At 55.8% G+C, this 15,088-nt stretch overlaps 2 protein-coding genes across 5 annotated transcripts; one reads left to right on the plus strand and one right to left on the minus strand.

Annotated features, from left to right (window-relative positions):
• Positions 1-2,097: 2,097 nt before the first annotated feature.
• ABHD15 (abhydrolase domain containing 15) lies at positions 2,098-8,694 on the minus strand. Its single transcript, XM_017542185.2, has 2 exons — positions 7,730-8,694; positions 2,098-3,284 (listed from the first exon to the last, which is right to left on the minus strand). The coding sequence occupies exons 1-2, from the start codon at positions 8,608-8,610 to the stop codon at positions 2,759-2,761; spliced, it is 1,407 nt and encodes a 468-aa protein (XP_017397674.1). The 5' UTR covers positions 8,611-8,694; the 3' UTR covers positions 2,098-2,758.
• Positions 8,695-9,634: 940 nt separating this feature from the next.
• TP53I13 (tumor protein p53 inducible protein 13) lies at positions 9,635-14,764 on the plus strand. Of its 4 annotated transcripts, XM_037743325.1 has the most exons (8): positions 9,635-9,726; positions 9,939-10,166; positions 10,679-10,747; positions 10,980-11,021; positions 13,201-13,329; positions 13,467-13,667; positions 13,751-14,306; positions 14,408-14,764. In XM_037743325.1, the coding sequence occupies exons 2-8, from the start codon at positions 10,044-10,046 to the stop codon at positions 14,518-14,520; spliced, it is 1,233 nt and encodes a 410-aa protein (XP_037599253.1). In that variant the 5' UTR covers positions 9,635-9,726; positions 9,939-10,043; the 3' UTR covers positions 14,521-14,764. The 4 variants fall into 4 exon arrangements, with proteins under 4 accessions (XP_037599253.1, XP_017397677.1, XP_017397676.1 ...); XM_017542187.2 differs by lacking the exons at positions 9,635-9,726; positions 9,939-10,166 and adding an exon at positions 10,328-10,490; XM_017542188.1 differs by lacking the exon at positions 13,201-13,329 and having other exon boundaries at positions 9,635-10,166.
• Positions 14,765-15,088: the final 324 nt, after the last annotated feature.

Below are 15,088 nucleotides of genomic sequence, written 5' to 3' on the forward strand. Positions count from 1 at the left end.
AATCACCTGTCCAGTGAGAATAACTACATGGGTCAGAATCTGCTTGAGGCCCTCAGCCCAGGCTGCTGTCAGCCCGAGGCTCTCAGCTTGGAAGGCTTTTGGCCCCAGATAGTCCCACTTTGCTGTTCTATCTGGCCATCTGCTTCTTAATGCCTTCAGCGCTGCCTGGTTAGGGGTGTCTGTGGCCAAGCTGGTAATCAGTAGACACCCTCTCAGAACAGTGTGCCTGGGGCTTCTCTAGCTGGCTTCACACAGTTAGCTATTTACCAAAGCAGGAATTCATCTGTGTGATTCTTGAATCATTAGGCTAAAGGGCAGGGTTAACCAAACCTTTCCTGCTTGAACAGAAACTACACTTTCTCAGCAAAAAATGGGCATTTTGACCCTAGTATTCAAGTAGTAATGGGAAGATGAGAGGTTTTTGGGATATGCAGTGGGTGCATCTGGCACAAGGACCATGGAAGAAAAATACTTTAAGGTTCAGGTCATTGGAGTTCAGGGTTCAAAGGAATTAATGGAATCTGAACCGGGGCTGTTCTGCCATTCTTCTGACTGTAACAAAGTTTATCCATTTCCCTCCCTGGAAAACTTCCTTTCCTATCAAAAGGGAAAGGAAAACCAACCACTATTTCTCCAAAAGCTATTCTCTCGAAGAATCAGAGTCCTGTGGTAACTGGATAGTTTCTAGAGAAACTATAGATTTTCACCCTTAGGGATGCTTTAAGCCTTAGAGTTTAAAAACCACTAGGCTGCTTCCCACTTTGCAGGGCAACTGGACTGCAGGACCCTAATTAACTGAAATTCCCCCTGTACCAGATGCGGGAGGCAGCCGGTGCCAGGGGATGGCCAGATGGCAGTAATTCTCCCTCCCCAAGCCTTTCACCAAGGCTGTTGTTCACCGGCAATAGAATAGCTTCTTTAATTTCAGTTCCTTTTTATTTCTCTTGCTTAGAAATGGCAAAAGAACGCCAGATGAGGAATGTGGAGGAAGATAAACAAGAAGTGGGGAGGAGAGAGAGAATTTTTCACAACAGGATAATGTGTCTTAGACAATCAAGTGCCGTCTACATTTCAGTACAGATTCTTGGAGTTATTTCAGAGTTTCTTCTGATTTTAGCTAGAAGAACAAGGCTGGGGCAAGATTATCCAAACCTGAAATCATGGCCTCAGGAATACCTTATACCAAGTCTTGGGATGTGAAAGTCTTTGGTATAAACAGCTCTCTTCTTTACAACTGCTTTGCTGTTGTGAGGTCAGAACAGGAGCCCTCTTTCTCAATGACAATTAAAATAAAACTCTGGGCAAGGGTCTTGAACCTTAGTAACACATGGAAACATGTCCTATTGCCAAAAAATCTTAATGGCCTAATCCAAACCAGGAATATTTAGATCAACCTGTATGTCTTATCGCTGATATACTATCTCTAGTTTTCGGCATTATTCCTCATAAAACCAAATACCCACTTAGCTGCTGAGTGGCCAGATCTAAGAGGAAGCTTTTCTGCCTTTACAGAGATGGCTTTATGAATAATTGAACAGACAAGGCATGGTAATATGAAATACTCGTAAATCACTGGTCAGCTCTAGTCAACCTCTTGGTGTTTTGTTTCCTCTGGTCCCACATGTGTCTCCTCGCTCTGGAAAGGGGAGAGGCCAGTAGCAGCTTTAGAAAACAGAGCAACTAAGCAGAAAACACTGAAGTTACGAGTTTGTACTTTTCACTTACTTGGAGAAAGTCCACATCTCAGGAGATGAACAGCTCTGGCTGCAGCTCTCTGGAGTCACGCCCTGAAATGGTGCCAGAGGGAGCATGTAGGGTGGCCAAGATTCCGACTCCTTGAACCACGGTCTAGTAAAGCTCTCCAACCCTGCATGGGAGCACTTCCTCGTTCTAAAATACCCTTGGGACCTCTCCGGGGAGGCTAGAGGGCCCAAATCAGCTGAGACTTATAGAATGGAGCCCCATTCTCAGCTGAGACTTGCAGAACGGAGCCCCATTCCCAGCTGAGACTTGCAGAACGGAGCCCCATTCCCAGCTGAGACTTGCAGAACGGAGCCCCATTCCCAGCTGAGACTTGTAGAATGGAGCCCCATTCCCAGCTGAGACTTGCAGAATGGAGCCCCATTCCCAGCTGAGACTTGCAGAACTCCTCTGAGAGATTGGACCTTCGCATTCCTTGAGATGGGCATTCACATTCTCTACCTGCTCAGCCCTCACCGAGCAAGCCCCACTGCCTCTGCCGCCCTTCTCACACACGCGAGCCTGCTTCTGCAATTGCTGAACATTCGGTCAGAGCAGAGCGCCACAACCACACAGCAAATGAGGGAAGTGGGGCTGAGACACATCCTGTCCTAATGACATCGAGTGGAGAATCGGGGTCACTGCCTTATGACAACAGAAATGCCTCATCCCTCTAGCCACTGCCAGTAAGAGGACATTTTCTCCTGAGTCCATGGCCTGAAACAGTGCTGTCCTTTGGCTTGTGATGTCAGTGACAGGAGACAGTACGGGAACACCCCACTGATGACCAGATGAGTAGGGATGTGTTGAGCAAGCCCAGACGGGAGTTCTACTGAGGGTGAAGTGAGCGCAGGTTCGCTGGACGTCCCATCTCTTTCCAGGCACCGGTTTAGGAGAGGACTGAATGAGGAGAAAAGAGCTGGCGCTCCCTCCGTTCAGTCTGCCTCATCTTTCCAGGACTCCCCGCTTGCCCAGCTGTTTTTCTTTGCAGGACTTATGGGTTCTCCGGCCAGGTCTCTCACCTTGTGTATGATCGCTTCCAGCTAAAGATCTCCTCCAGGTTGGAGGAGGAAGAGGCTTCCCGCCTCTGCAAGGCTCCCCCGCGACGGCGGCCCCCAAGAAAGGAAGCTCTGCGCCTACTCAGCCCTTTCATCCTCTCCTCTGTTCGGAAGAACTCAGTCAAGGCCCGAAAGGACTCCAAGATGACCTCATGGCTCCAGGCTGGCAAGGGCTCCTGACGCAGGAAGCCACAGTGGCCTCCGTGGTGACTGAGCAGGAGGAAAAAGTAGGGGTTGCTGTGAAAGAGTTCAGTTGTCAGAGTGTGGTCTGGAGGTCCACATACGGGGTCGTCAGCACTGCAGATACACAGCACAGGCACGGCCGCCTCATCCACATCCCGGAGGGGGTCGTTGCGGTCCCAGTAGGTATCCCAGCTGATGGGGAAGCTTTTGGTGTGGCAGAAGAGAGCCTCCTCAAACTCTCGAAGGGAACGGCTCCTGAACAGTCTGCTAGTGTCCACGGTGTCCTCCAGGGCTGTGGCATACCTGACATCGAGACGTTGAGTGGGGAAGGTGGGAAAGAGAGGGAAGAATGAGAACATCAGGTGACAGCAGACGAGACAGAGACAGCCGGCAGGCCAGATCCTAACCGCAGAGGTTTTCTTTGGCCATTTAGGGCTTTGAAAAAATTTCATTTCATGGCCGTCATTTAAAACCAGGAGATAAGGCTGGGTGCGGTGGCTCTCACTTGTAATCCCAACACTTTGGAAGGCCAAAGTGGGAGGATCGCTTGAGCCCAGGAGTTCGAGACCAGCCTGGGCAACATGGTGAAACCCCATTTCTTAAAATAAAAAATAAAAAATAAAAATTAGCCTGGCATGGTGGCTCAAGCCTGTGACCCTAGCTACTCGGGAGGCTGAGGTGGGAGGATTGCTTGAGTCTGGGATTGCACCATTGCACTCCAGCCTGGGTGACAGAGACCCTGTTTCAAAAAATAAAATAATATAAAATAATAAAATTAGAGGATTTCACACGAAATGCAGGTGTCTGGCTTCTCTAGGGAAGTGGGAAGATGCAGCCACGTGGGTGGGCATTTCTCAGCACAACAATGGGCTCCTCCCTCGTGAGACAGTGCCCACCAGGCCTGTCATTCATACCATCACTGCACCTGCCTACGTGCCCTAGGGGCAGCATTTGATTTCACAGCTGCTGACAGATCTCCTAACCTCAACTTCTGGCCCTCTGTGGAGAACTTGCTATGAACTGTAACCTCCTGAACTGCTCCTAGAAGAACTTACTGGCTTAGACTATCCAAAGCAGCAGGTGACACCTCTGCTAATCATTCACGTTTTACTTTAGATTGCATTCATTGTTTTTATTTTTGTTTATTTTTTTGAGATGGAGCTTTGCTCTGTTGCCAGGCTAGAGTGCAGTGGCGTGATCTCAGCTCACTGCAACCTCCGCCTCCTGGGTTCAAGTGATTCTCCTGCCTCAGCCTCCCAAGTAGCTGGGATTACAGGCACGCACTGCCATGCCTGGCTGATTTTTGTGTTTTTAGTAGAGACGGGGTTTCACCATGTTGGCCAGGCTGGTCTCAAACTCCTGACCTCAGGTGATTCGCCTGCCTTGGCCTCCCAAAGTGCTGAGATTATAGGTGTGAGCCACTGGCCTCGGCCATTATTTTTGTTTTTTAAACTAACATCCTGTCCTGGTAATCACACGAGTGTGCTGTTAATCAGGTATACCTGGGGCAGATATTCCTAGAGAGTGTGCTGCCTGGCAGAGGAAGCAACTGGGGCTGTTATTAATTTACTGGGTTCCCAAATGGGGGCCTGAGAGCAACTGCTTTGGGTTAACAGGGAACATCTTTGCTGTTTCCAGGCCCCTGGAGAGGGCTTGGCATCCCGACAAGGACGCCTGGTTGGGCAGCTCCATCTTTTGAGTAGCTCAATCCAGCCTCAGAGAGTTGAAATTAGATGTTCATCTCTGACCAAGGACAGTGGCTCACATCCATAAACCTAGCACTTTGGGAGGCCAAGGCGGGTGGATCCCTTGATTTCAGGAGTTCAAGATGAGCCTAGACAACATGGCACAATTCCATCTTTACAAAAAATACAAGAGTTAGCCAGGCATGGTGGCATGTGCTTATAATCTCAGCTACTTGGGAGGCTGAGGTGGGGGTCTGACCCCCACATCCCAGGTCTATCTGCTACACCACACTGTTGCCATATGTTGTTGACCTCATTCTGCCATCTCCTAAGAAAGCCAGAGGCAGGCTGGGAATATCACCTGAGCCCGGAAACTCTAGGCTGTAATGAGTGGTGATCCCACTGCACTGCAGCCTGGACGACAGAGTCAGATCCTGCCTCAAACAAACAAGCGGCTGGGCATGATTGCTCACACCTGTAATCCTAGCACTTTGGGAGTCAGAGGCAGGCCAATCACTTGAAGTCAGGGGTTCAAGACCAGCCTGGCCAACATGGTGAAATCCCGTTTCTACTAAAAATACAAAAATTAGTTGGGAATGGTGGTGCATGTCTGTTGTCCCAGCTACTTGGGAGACTGAGGCAGGAGAATCACTGGAACCTGGAAGGCGGAGGTTGCAGTGAGCTGAGATCGTGCCACTGCACTCCAGCCTGGGTGACAGCAAAGCTCCCTCTCAAAAAACACACAAACAGGCATGGTGGCTTATGCAAGTAACCCCAGCACTTTGGGAGGCCAAGGCAAGAGGATCATGAGGTCAGGAGTTCAAGACCAGCCTGGCAACATGGTGAAACCCCATCTCTACTTAAAAAATACAAAAATTAGTCAGGCGTGGAGGTAGGTGCCTATAATTCCAGGTACTCGGGAGGTTGAGGCAGGAGAATTGCTTCAATCTGGGAAGGCTGCAGTGAGCTGAGATCACGACACTGCAATCCACCTGGGTGACAGAGCAAGACTCTGTCTTGGGGAAAAAACAAAAAACACACAGACACACACAAACAAACACAACAACAAAAATCCACTTGCCCTGAGTTTTCATAGCTGAACTTTCATGAGAAGGACAGCTCCTAAACATGCAGCATTTCTCTTCAATTCTTCACTCTGCCTGTGGCTAGTGCCCAGGTTAGTGCTGGTGGAGATCATTTGGCATGGAAACTATGGCAATTAAGCCAATGAGGGCACCTTGCCCCTGAAAGGCGCCAGCGCCTCTGGGTTGCCATGGCAGTGCATCAGGCTGTTGTTGAGCTCAGAGTTTGACCTTCTCAGAACAGGATGCAAAATGAGGCAAGGAAAGAAAGAGAACACAATTGCCACCATTTCCTGAGCACCTACTCGGTGGCAGGCACCTACTTTTGTTTTCTCTTTTTTTTTTGAGACGGAGTCTTGCTCTATTGCCCGGGCTGGAGTGCAGTGGCGTGATCTTGGCTCACTGAAATTTCTGCCTCCTGGGTTTAAGCAATTCTTCTGCCTCAGCCTCCCCAGTAGCTTGGATTATAGGTGCCCACCACCACGCCCAGCTAATCTTTTTGTATTTTTACAGGTAGAGATGGGGTTTCACCATGTTGGCCAGGCTGGTCTTGAACTCCTGATCTCAAGTGATCCACCTGCCTCAGCCTCCCAAAGTGTTGAAATTACAGGTGTGAGCCACCGTGCCCGGCACCTACTTTTTGTTTTCTAACTATCTTGGGAGATGGTTATTAACAAATGTATTTGAAGAGAGAAGTGAAGCTCTAAGCGGATTGGCTAACTTGCTGGAAATTCTGGATTTGAATCTAAGTGAATCTGACTCCATATCCCAGGGCTTTCTGCTACACCACCCTGTTGCCATAATGTTGTCGACCTCATTCTACCATCTCCTAAGAAAGCCAGAGTATAGGCTGGCAATGTCAAATGGGCCTTCTCAGTGGAAAAGTGTCACCTGTCACCCTGGTGGTAAACTGTTCTTCTTTTGGAGATTTTTTAAAAATTCTGTTTAAATATTACTTTTTGTATTAAATATTGAGCACATATGTAGAAATGTGTAAAACAGTTGACAGGTCTAAACAATTTTAATAAATTAGTTGGGCATGGTGGCTCACGCCTATAGTCCTAACACTTTGGGAAGCTGGGTGGGCGGATCACTTGAGGTTAGGCGTTCCAGAACAGCCTGGCCAACATCGGGAAACCCCATCTCTACTAAAAAAAATTAAAAAAAAAATTTAATAAATGCCAGTATGCGCGCGCGCGCGCGCACACACACACACACACACACACACACACACACATTTTGAGACAGGGTCTTGCTCTGTCACCCAGGCTGGAGTACAGTGGCCTGACCAAGGCTCTCTGCAGCCTCAAACTTCTGGGGTTGGGTGATCCTCCCACTTCAATCTCCTGAGTAGCTGGGACCAGAGGTGCATGCCATCACACCCAGCTATTTAAAAACATAAATTTTTGTAGAGACGGGTCTCCCTATGTTACCCAAGCTGGTCTCAAACTCTTGGGCTAAAGCGATCCTCCTGCCTTGGCCTCCCAAAGTGCTGGGATTACAGGTGGGAGCACTTGCACCTGGCCTCAAATGCCACCATTTTTTCTGATTCCTGCCACCTCCAGGCTCATAGACTGTGAGTAAACATTCTGGGCAGATAATCGTTTGCAATTGCTTCCAGGGTGCTGTTTGCTGTGTTGTCAAGCTGCGGGCTAAGTGGTAAATGTCAGGTATCTCTGCTGTCGTGGGCCAGGTACTTAAGTTGCTAAGATACCGAGGCTGAGATGAGACAAGGGGCCGAGGCAGGAGTCCCCCGCTCTAGCACAGTGATACTAGCTAGGTCCATCGATGACCTTTAAACCTGCTTCCCCTGTGTTGCCTAGACTACAGGGTTTGGACGGCTTTGGAAGATGTGTTCAGAGAACTTTGCCCAAACTGGCCCATACCTGTTTGTTCTAATGCTATGCAGAGCTGTTTCTGTTTCTCAGCCAGCTCAGGCCCTCTATTCCTACCATGCCGGTCTGCGGCCTCCGTTACCCACCTGCTGAGGGCGATCTTCTGATGGAGCAGAAAGCCCCGCTCGTAGGGCCAGGGAAGGCCGGCCTCGAACCACTCGCGGCAGCGCAGCACGGGAGAGATGCAGGCGGCGCCTGTCACGTAGCTAGAGGAGCCGCACTCGCCCAAGTAGGACAGTAGCAACGCCGAGCCCGAGCCCTCGCTCACCAAGAACAGCGGCGCCGCCGGGTGTCGGAAGCGGATGTAAGTGACCGCCTCCTTGAGGTCGGACGGGTCCCCGAAGGGCTGCAGCCGGGGGCTGACCAGCGGGCAGCCGTGGTGGCCGCGGCGATGGAAGATAACCGGGTAGTAGCCGCGCTCAAGGGCGAGCAAGCAGAGGCCGAGCACGTTGCGGGTGAGGCGACCCCAGGCATTGGGGATCACCAGAAGCACCGCGGGAAGGCCCCCGGCGCTGGTGATCCGGCGGCCCCGAACACAAGGTCCCACCACCCAGTCCAGGGCCACCAGCCCATCGTCCGCCAACTGCAGGTACTCCCGGGCGAGCTCAGGCCCGGGCGCCACGGGCAGGACGAAGTGGCAGAGGGTCTGCAGGTGGGGCCCGGAGAGCCAGGAGCGCGGGCCGGGCTCCAGCGCCGCCGAGCGCCGCAGGGCGCGCAGCAGGCACTGGGCCAGCGCCGACGGCTTGCAGACAAGGCTACACCCGCCCGGCAGTGGCTCGCGCCCGTCGCTGAACTGGTCCGCGGGGCCTCCGCCGTCTGCCTCCTCCTCGTCATCTCGGTTTTGGGCCCCCGGCAGGGTTTTCTCTCCGACGGTGCGCCCCCAGGGGCTCCGGAGCCGCGGGCGGAGCAGGCAGAGCAGGGCGAGCATCGCCAAGATGAGCGCGAGGGCGGCGCTCCACGGCGGCATGGCGAGGCCAGAGAGCCCCGGCGGGCGGCGGGTGGCGGGCAGCCCGCAGCGTGTGGCTGGCAGCGGGTGGTCCGGCCGTCTACTTGGAGAGCTCCGCGCTCTGCCTGCGGCTCCGCCTGCAGGCGGCGGCTACCCAGAGCCCTCCCGCGCGGGCGCGCTCTAGATTGGCCGCGGCTACTCAGAGGCAGCCAGTTCGGGCCCGACTCCCCTCGCCCGCCCCCCACCTCCGCCCTCGGCCCTTTGTACAGCGATTGCAACAAGCGGGAGCAGAGAGTGAGAGGAGTCGGGGTCACCAGGGAGGGAGGGCGCGCTAGCAGCCGGAAGGGAGCAGGGAGGGCACGAGCCGGGGAGAGCGGTGCTGACCAGAGGCGTGGGGAGACTGGAGGCCGAGGCTTGGGGACCCGGGTGTCATCAGGGTCTTTAGCCAGACCCCGGGCGCTCCGCCCTCAGAGACCGATGAAGAGAAGCAGAAGGGAGAGGTTCGGGCGCCGACTCCTGGGCCAGCGTGGGGCGGCGGCCGCGCGCTCTGCACTCGGCGTTTGTCTCCCCCGCCCGACCCTGCAGCCCCGCAGTTACTAGGCCGGGCAGGGTCCGGCGCTGGGCCAGTGAGGGCGAGCGCGGCGTCCGAGCCGCTGGCGAGAGACTGCTACTTCCCTGACTGCATCAGTGCGCGTCCCACGGAATCCTGGTCCCTGTACCCGTGCCCGCGAGCTCGGGGCTCCCCATGAAGGAAATCCCCAGACCTGCTGCCCGGGAGGGAGTTCCCCAGAAGCAGCAGCCCCACGCCTCCGAGAGTCAGTTGGAGAAAAGCACACTCAGGCGTCCTGAGACAGGGATGCCCCTCCAACCTACAAGGAACCCCTTGTAAGCCGAGGTGCATGGGAGACCACGGACATAACACGTTCTTGTTGTTTCCAAGCTTTGGGATGGCCATCTTGACCCTCGCTCTCTACCCGTGTTCTTCCCCCATATCCTGGAGAGGGGACCAGAACCAGCGCCCCGCTGCTGGGCGGGCCAGCCAGCGCCCCCCCTGGGGGTGAGGCCTGTGGCTTCCCCACCTCGCGGCGACCAATCTCTTTCTGGACGCGCGCCGGCCACCGCTGGGCGACGGCGGAGGAGGGGAACACAGCAGCCCGTCGGCCAGCTCCGACCTCCCGGGGCTTCTGGGTCTAAGGAGTTTGGGGGGCGAAGACCCCTCGAGGCTCCTCTGGGGTCCCTATTTGTGACGGTGAAAGTGGGGTGGGCCGACGTCAAAGCTTCAGAAGTGGGACCGTCTCCCTTCAGCAGCTCCTCCTGACTTAGTAATTCAGCCCCTCTTCTCGCTGCAGGTCACACAGACAAAATCTGAAGCAGGTTTGCCAGGGGAGCGTACCCGTCTCCCCGGCTTGGGCCACCCGGTCCACAGGGATCCCAATCCCATCCAGGCGCTGCAGATGTGTTCTGCAGGCTGCAGGGACGCGCTGGTAGGAATCCCCGGGCCAGGCGACGGGGTCCCCGCGGCCCTGCAGCGCCTGGAGCGCTGGCCCAGCTCACTCACCCAACTTTTCCGGCTTCAGGTTTAGGACGCGTGCGCGCACGCTCGGCTGCTGTGGGCGGGCATTGGGGCAGGGCGGGGACCTAGGGGCGGGGCGAGGCCGGGGGCCTGCTGTCTTGGGAGGGGCGGGCGCGAGCTTAGGGCAGGCGGGCGCGAGCCCGGGGCCACCGGGCGCGCGGGCGCGCGGGCGGCGCGGGGGCGCTGGGGCCGGAGGGGCGGGACGCGCGCGCTCCCTTGCTGGCTGGGCGGCTGGCCCGGCCCGGGGCGGTGTGGGATGGCGGCTCCTCCGCCTTCGCCCCAGCTGCTTTTTCTGGCCGCCCTAGCAAGGCTCCTGGGTCCCAGCGAGGTAAGGTGATCAGCTCCTCCTGAGAAGGCTTCGGCCCGGGAGCGCAAAGCGCTTTGCCTAAAGTTCCTCCTGGAAGGAGTGGCGCGCCGAGGGGGACGCGGAGTTCTTCCGCTGGCGGGCTGTGCCTGGAAGGAGAGGGCAGGGCCTCGCCGAGTCCAGCGCCCCAGCTCTGCGCTTTGGACCCACAGGTGGTGGCTAGACCGGCGGAGGAGGCGGGAGCGCATTGTTCCGAGGGCCTGTGGCCTCTTCCCCCGCAGGTAGGAGCCCTGGAGGGCCCAGGGAGAGAGGGCTGTGAAAGGCTAGCCCAGTCCCGCTCCGTTCTCGCTGCACCCTCCACAGTCAATCTTTGGGGACCTCTGCCGGTTCCTCCCGTCCTCAGTCGCCAACTCTGCATCCCAGCCTGGTGTTTGGGGCCTGCTGTCCCCTCCCCATTACATACACACAGATTCCCCCCAACTGCCCTAAGCTCTGTTCTTTCCCCATGTATAGGTGTCGCCAAGAGTGACCTCCACACGAGTGAGCCCAGGGAAGGTGAGTACAAGCAGGGCCCACCTTTCGTGTCCACGCCTGGAGACCCGAGCTCCTAGAAGGCCTCCGATTCCTTACCATTCCTTACCACTGCCCTCAGGCAGAGGCAAGGGCTTTAGTTCTCCGCCCCACCCCCAAGCCCAGGACAGATCAGCCCCAGTACAGATGGCCAAGGACCGTGAGCCATAGGCCTGCGATCCTATCAGGATGCTGTTGGGTAGCTGGCTGTGAGTGGAGCTCTGAGAGTAGTTGGAAGAAGCCCAGGCTCCCGCTACCTGGGGGGACATCGGGAGGTCTCCTTTGTGGGCCCCAGTTTTCTGTAGGAGAGGGTATTCTGTCCCTGCGTGTGAGCGGCGAGGATGGATGTGTGCCAGCACGGCCATCGTGGAAGGAGCGTGCCTCTGGTTCCCAGGCTTCACACTGCGGGCTCAGCTTCCACGGCGGCTTCAATCTTCATCGCAGCACCTCTGATTTTTCCTTTGAAATACCTTTTATTATTGTTATTAGCAGTAGTAGTAGTAGTACTATTTGAGATGGAGTCTCGCTCTATCGCCCAGGCTGGAGTGCAGTGGGCCTCACTGCAACCTCTGCCTTCCAGGTTCAAGCAATTCTCCTGCCTCAGCCTCCCCAGTAGCTGGGATTACAGGCTCATGCTGCCACACCCAGCTAAATATTTGCATTTTTAGTAGAGACGGGGTTTCACCATGTTGTCCAGGCTAGTCTCGAACTCCTGACCTCAGGTGATCTGCCCACCTCGGCCTCTCCAAGTGCTGGGATTACAGGCATGAGCCATCATGCCTGGCCTGAAATACCTAATAAAAAAAAAATTCTCTGTAATAGCTCCAGGCCAAGAGATGTTGCCTCCCACCACCTACCAAATTCCTTTCCTCAAACCGCCCTTTCATGAAGTCATTCCTCTGTTAGAAACCGTCAATGGCTCCTTATTTCCCACCTTATCGTGGCCATACTCTCCAGCCTGGCTTTTCAGGCCTTACTTAAGTAAGCTTCATCTGACCTCTCCAAATCCTTGGCTCTTCTCCAGTTGTGTCAGTCTGCTTGCCACATAAATGAGTGCCAGCCTCACCCCTGCTGCGGTCCCTTTTTCTCCTGTTTATTCTCCACACCCGGGCTATCCTGACTCAGAGTGTGCAGCTTCCTCCCCTCCTGCCATCCGCCTCCAGCTGTCTTCCAGGCCTCAGCAGGACTCAGCTCCTCCCAAGACCTTGTCTGATGGCATCAGCCTTTATTCCTCCCCTCCTTCTCTGAATGATAATTTAACAACTAATCACTAAGTTTTGTTAGTTTGCTCTTTCATTTGCATTGGTTGTTTCCCTGAGTTTCTTATACATTCCCTGCAAGCAGAGTCCACGAGTTCTTTGGCATCTCCCACAGCATCTAGCACAGCGCTGAGCATCAAGTCAACTCAGTCAGAGAATAATAAGGCCGGGCGTGGTGGCTCACGCCTGTAATCCCAGCACTTTGGGAGGCTGAGGCAAGTGGATCAAGAGATCGAGACCATCTTGGCCAACATGGTGAAACCCCGTCTATACTAAAAATACAAAAATTAGCTGGGTGTGGTGGCACATGCCTGTAGTCCCAGCTACTTGGGAGGCTGAGGCAGAAGAGTCACTTGAACCCAGGATTCAGAGGTTGCAGTGAGTTGAGATGGTGCCACTGCACTCTAAACTGGTGACTCCATCTCAAAAAAAAAAAAAAAGAAAAAGGAATAATGAATGATTGATGGAGTTTTTCCATCCTGAGATTATGCACCTGCTGCCTGCCTGCCTGTCTTTGGATGTTTTTGGGAGATTAACTGTATAGATTGGATCAATGTTCTTCATTTGGGGGATGCTTATGGCTTGGATTGTGGACCTGTAGAGCCATTCTTACAGCTGCAGAGAAATATGGCCAGTATGGTCTGAGTCTGGCAGGGTTACCCAGGCATGCTGTGAGCTTTGAGGGGTGGCACTTGATGGAGAGGAAGGGTGAAAGGAACACTCAGAGGCAAGAGGGAGTACATGCCAGTACCCAGGGCCCTTTGTCTTTTTCTGGGCCTTTTGTCCTTTTCTGAGCCATCTGGCCATCCTGGGAGTCCCTTTAAACTGTCCCCCTGGATGGGAGAACTTGAGATTCTCTGGGAGGGCCCTGGGCCTGCTTTGATATCTCTGTGCCTTTCCTCCAGGCTGAGGATGTCACCTTCCTCTACCACCCCTGTGCCCACCCCTGGCTGAAGCACAAGCTTGCCCTCCTGGCCTACGCTTGTGTGGCTAACCCCTCCCTCGCCCCTGACTCCAGCCTCACGCAGGATCGGGTATGTAGCTGATGAAAGGTGCTTGCCTGTCCCTGGTAGAAGGCTATGGCCCTATGTGCAGGGAAAGGAAAATTCAAGGGGCTCCTCTTGCTTGTCCCCACCTTCCTCGTAGCTCTAACAGTTACCTCCTCTCATAGCCTCTGGTGCTGACTGCGTGGGGGCTGGAGCTGGAGATGGCCTGGGTAGAGCCAGCCTGGGCTGCCCACTGGCTGATGAGGAGGTGGAGGAGGAAGCAGAGGAAGAGGACGGCATGGATCTACCATGACAGCCTTTTGGGGCCCCCTCCCTGTATGCCAACCCTGGGTAGAGGGAGGCTGTGCCGGAGAGGGTGTGTGCAGGTGAGAGGTGCTGGGCGCAGGCTTGTTGGTCTCAGGTTCTCTGAGGAGGGCAGCAGGGTGACTGCTGTCTCCCCTCTTCTTAGGCCCTGGCTCTGGCCTTTGCTCTGCGGACCTGGCGGCCCCCTGGCACAGAGGTGACATCTCAAGGGCCCAGGCAGCCCTCTCCCAGTGGTGCCAAGAGGCGGAGGCTGCGGGCTGCCCTTGTTCCCCAGCCGACTCGCTCAGCCCTGAGGTTTCCCTCTGCTTCCCCAGGGAGCTTGAAGGCCAAGCAGCCCATGCTGGGAATCCGTGGTAGGGAGAGTAATGCCCCATCTGCACCCACTGCCTCCCTGCTGCCCGGGGCACCTGGAGGCAATGCCAGCTCCAGGACAGAGGTTCATGTGCCCAGCGGGCAAGACAGCCCAGGGGGCTGTGTCTGTTCAAGTCAGGCTTCCCCGGCCCCCCGCGCGGCAGCGCCTCCACGGGCAGCTCGGGTCCCCACCCCACGCACGGAAGAGGCCGCCTGGGCCGCCATGGCCCTGACCTTCCTGCTGGTGCTGCTCACCCTGGCCACGCTCTGCACACGGCTGCACCGAAACTTCCGACGCGGGGAGAGCATCTACTGGGGGCCCACAGCGGACAGCCAGGACACAGTGGCTGGTGAGGAGTTCCCTCCCCACCCGAGGTCCCCGCCCATCTCGCGTCGCCCCCCATGGCTTCTCTGCCCTCCCGCCCTTGACTGCTCGGCGCCCGGCCCACAGCTGTGCTGAAGCGGAGGCTGCTGCTGCCCTCGCGACGGGTCAAGCGCTCCCGCCGGAGACCCCTCCTTCCGCCCACGCCGGACAGCGGCCCGGAAGGTGAGAGCTCGGAGTGACGGCCTGGGTCCTGCCACTGTAGCGTGCGGCTCCTCCCCGCGCCGCGAGGCCGCGACCTCTGCCACGTGGACCGGGCGCGGGGCGCCCCCTGGTGGCGACGGTGCGGCCCCGGCCGAGCACCGCGGAGGCTTTCCTCCTCCGCGTTCCTCGGCGTTGGTGGCTGAGTGAGCGGCGGCAGAGAAAAGGAGCCGCTTCTGCCTCCCTTGCCAAAACTCCGTTTCTAAATAAATTATTTTCAGTAGAGTCTGGAGTTTAGCTCGTGCATCTGGCGAACAGAGACACTCCCACCCAGACCCTTGTCTTAGGCCGTGGAGGTGGTGTTTCGGGCAGGGGTTTACCCATCAGACGGTACCATCAGCCCACCCCCACTGGCCAGCCAGTCCTTAGACACGGGGCTTTAGGAGTGTGCCCGTGGAAGGGTGGCTCGTTATCATCATACATGTTAACCTTATTCCCAAACTCCTCTTACACTAGACAGACGTTCCCAGCACAGGGGCTTACCTTGGGTGGGGAGTCCCAGGCACTTGCAGCCATCCTTCCTTTCATGTCTGCCACCTCCCTCCAGCC

Source organism: Cebus imitator, unplaced genomic scaffold (assembly GCF_001604975.1).
Source record: "Cebus imitator isolate Cc_AM_T3 unplaced genomic scaffold, Cebus_imitator-1.0 Scaffold140, whole genome shotgun sequence".
Lineage (NCBI taxonomy): Eukaryota > Metazoa > Chordata > Mammalia > Primates > Cebidae > Cebus > Cebus imitator.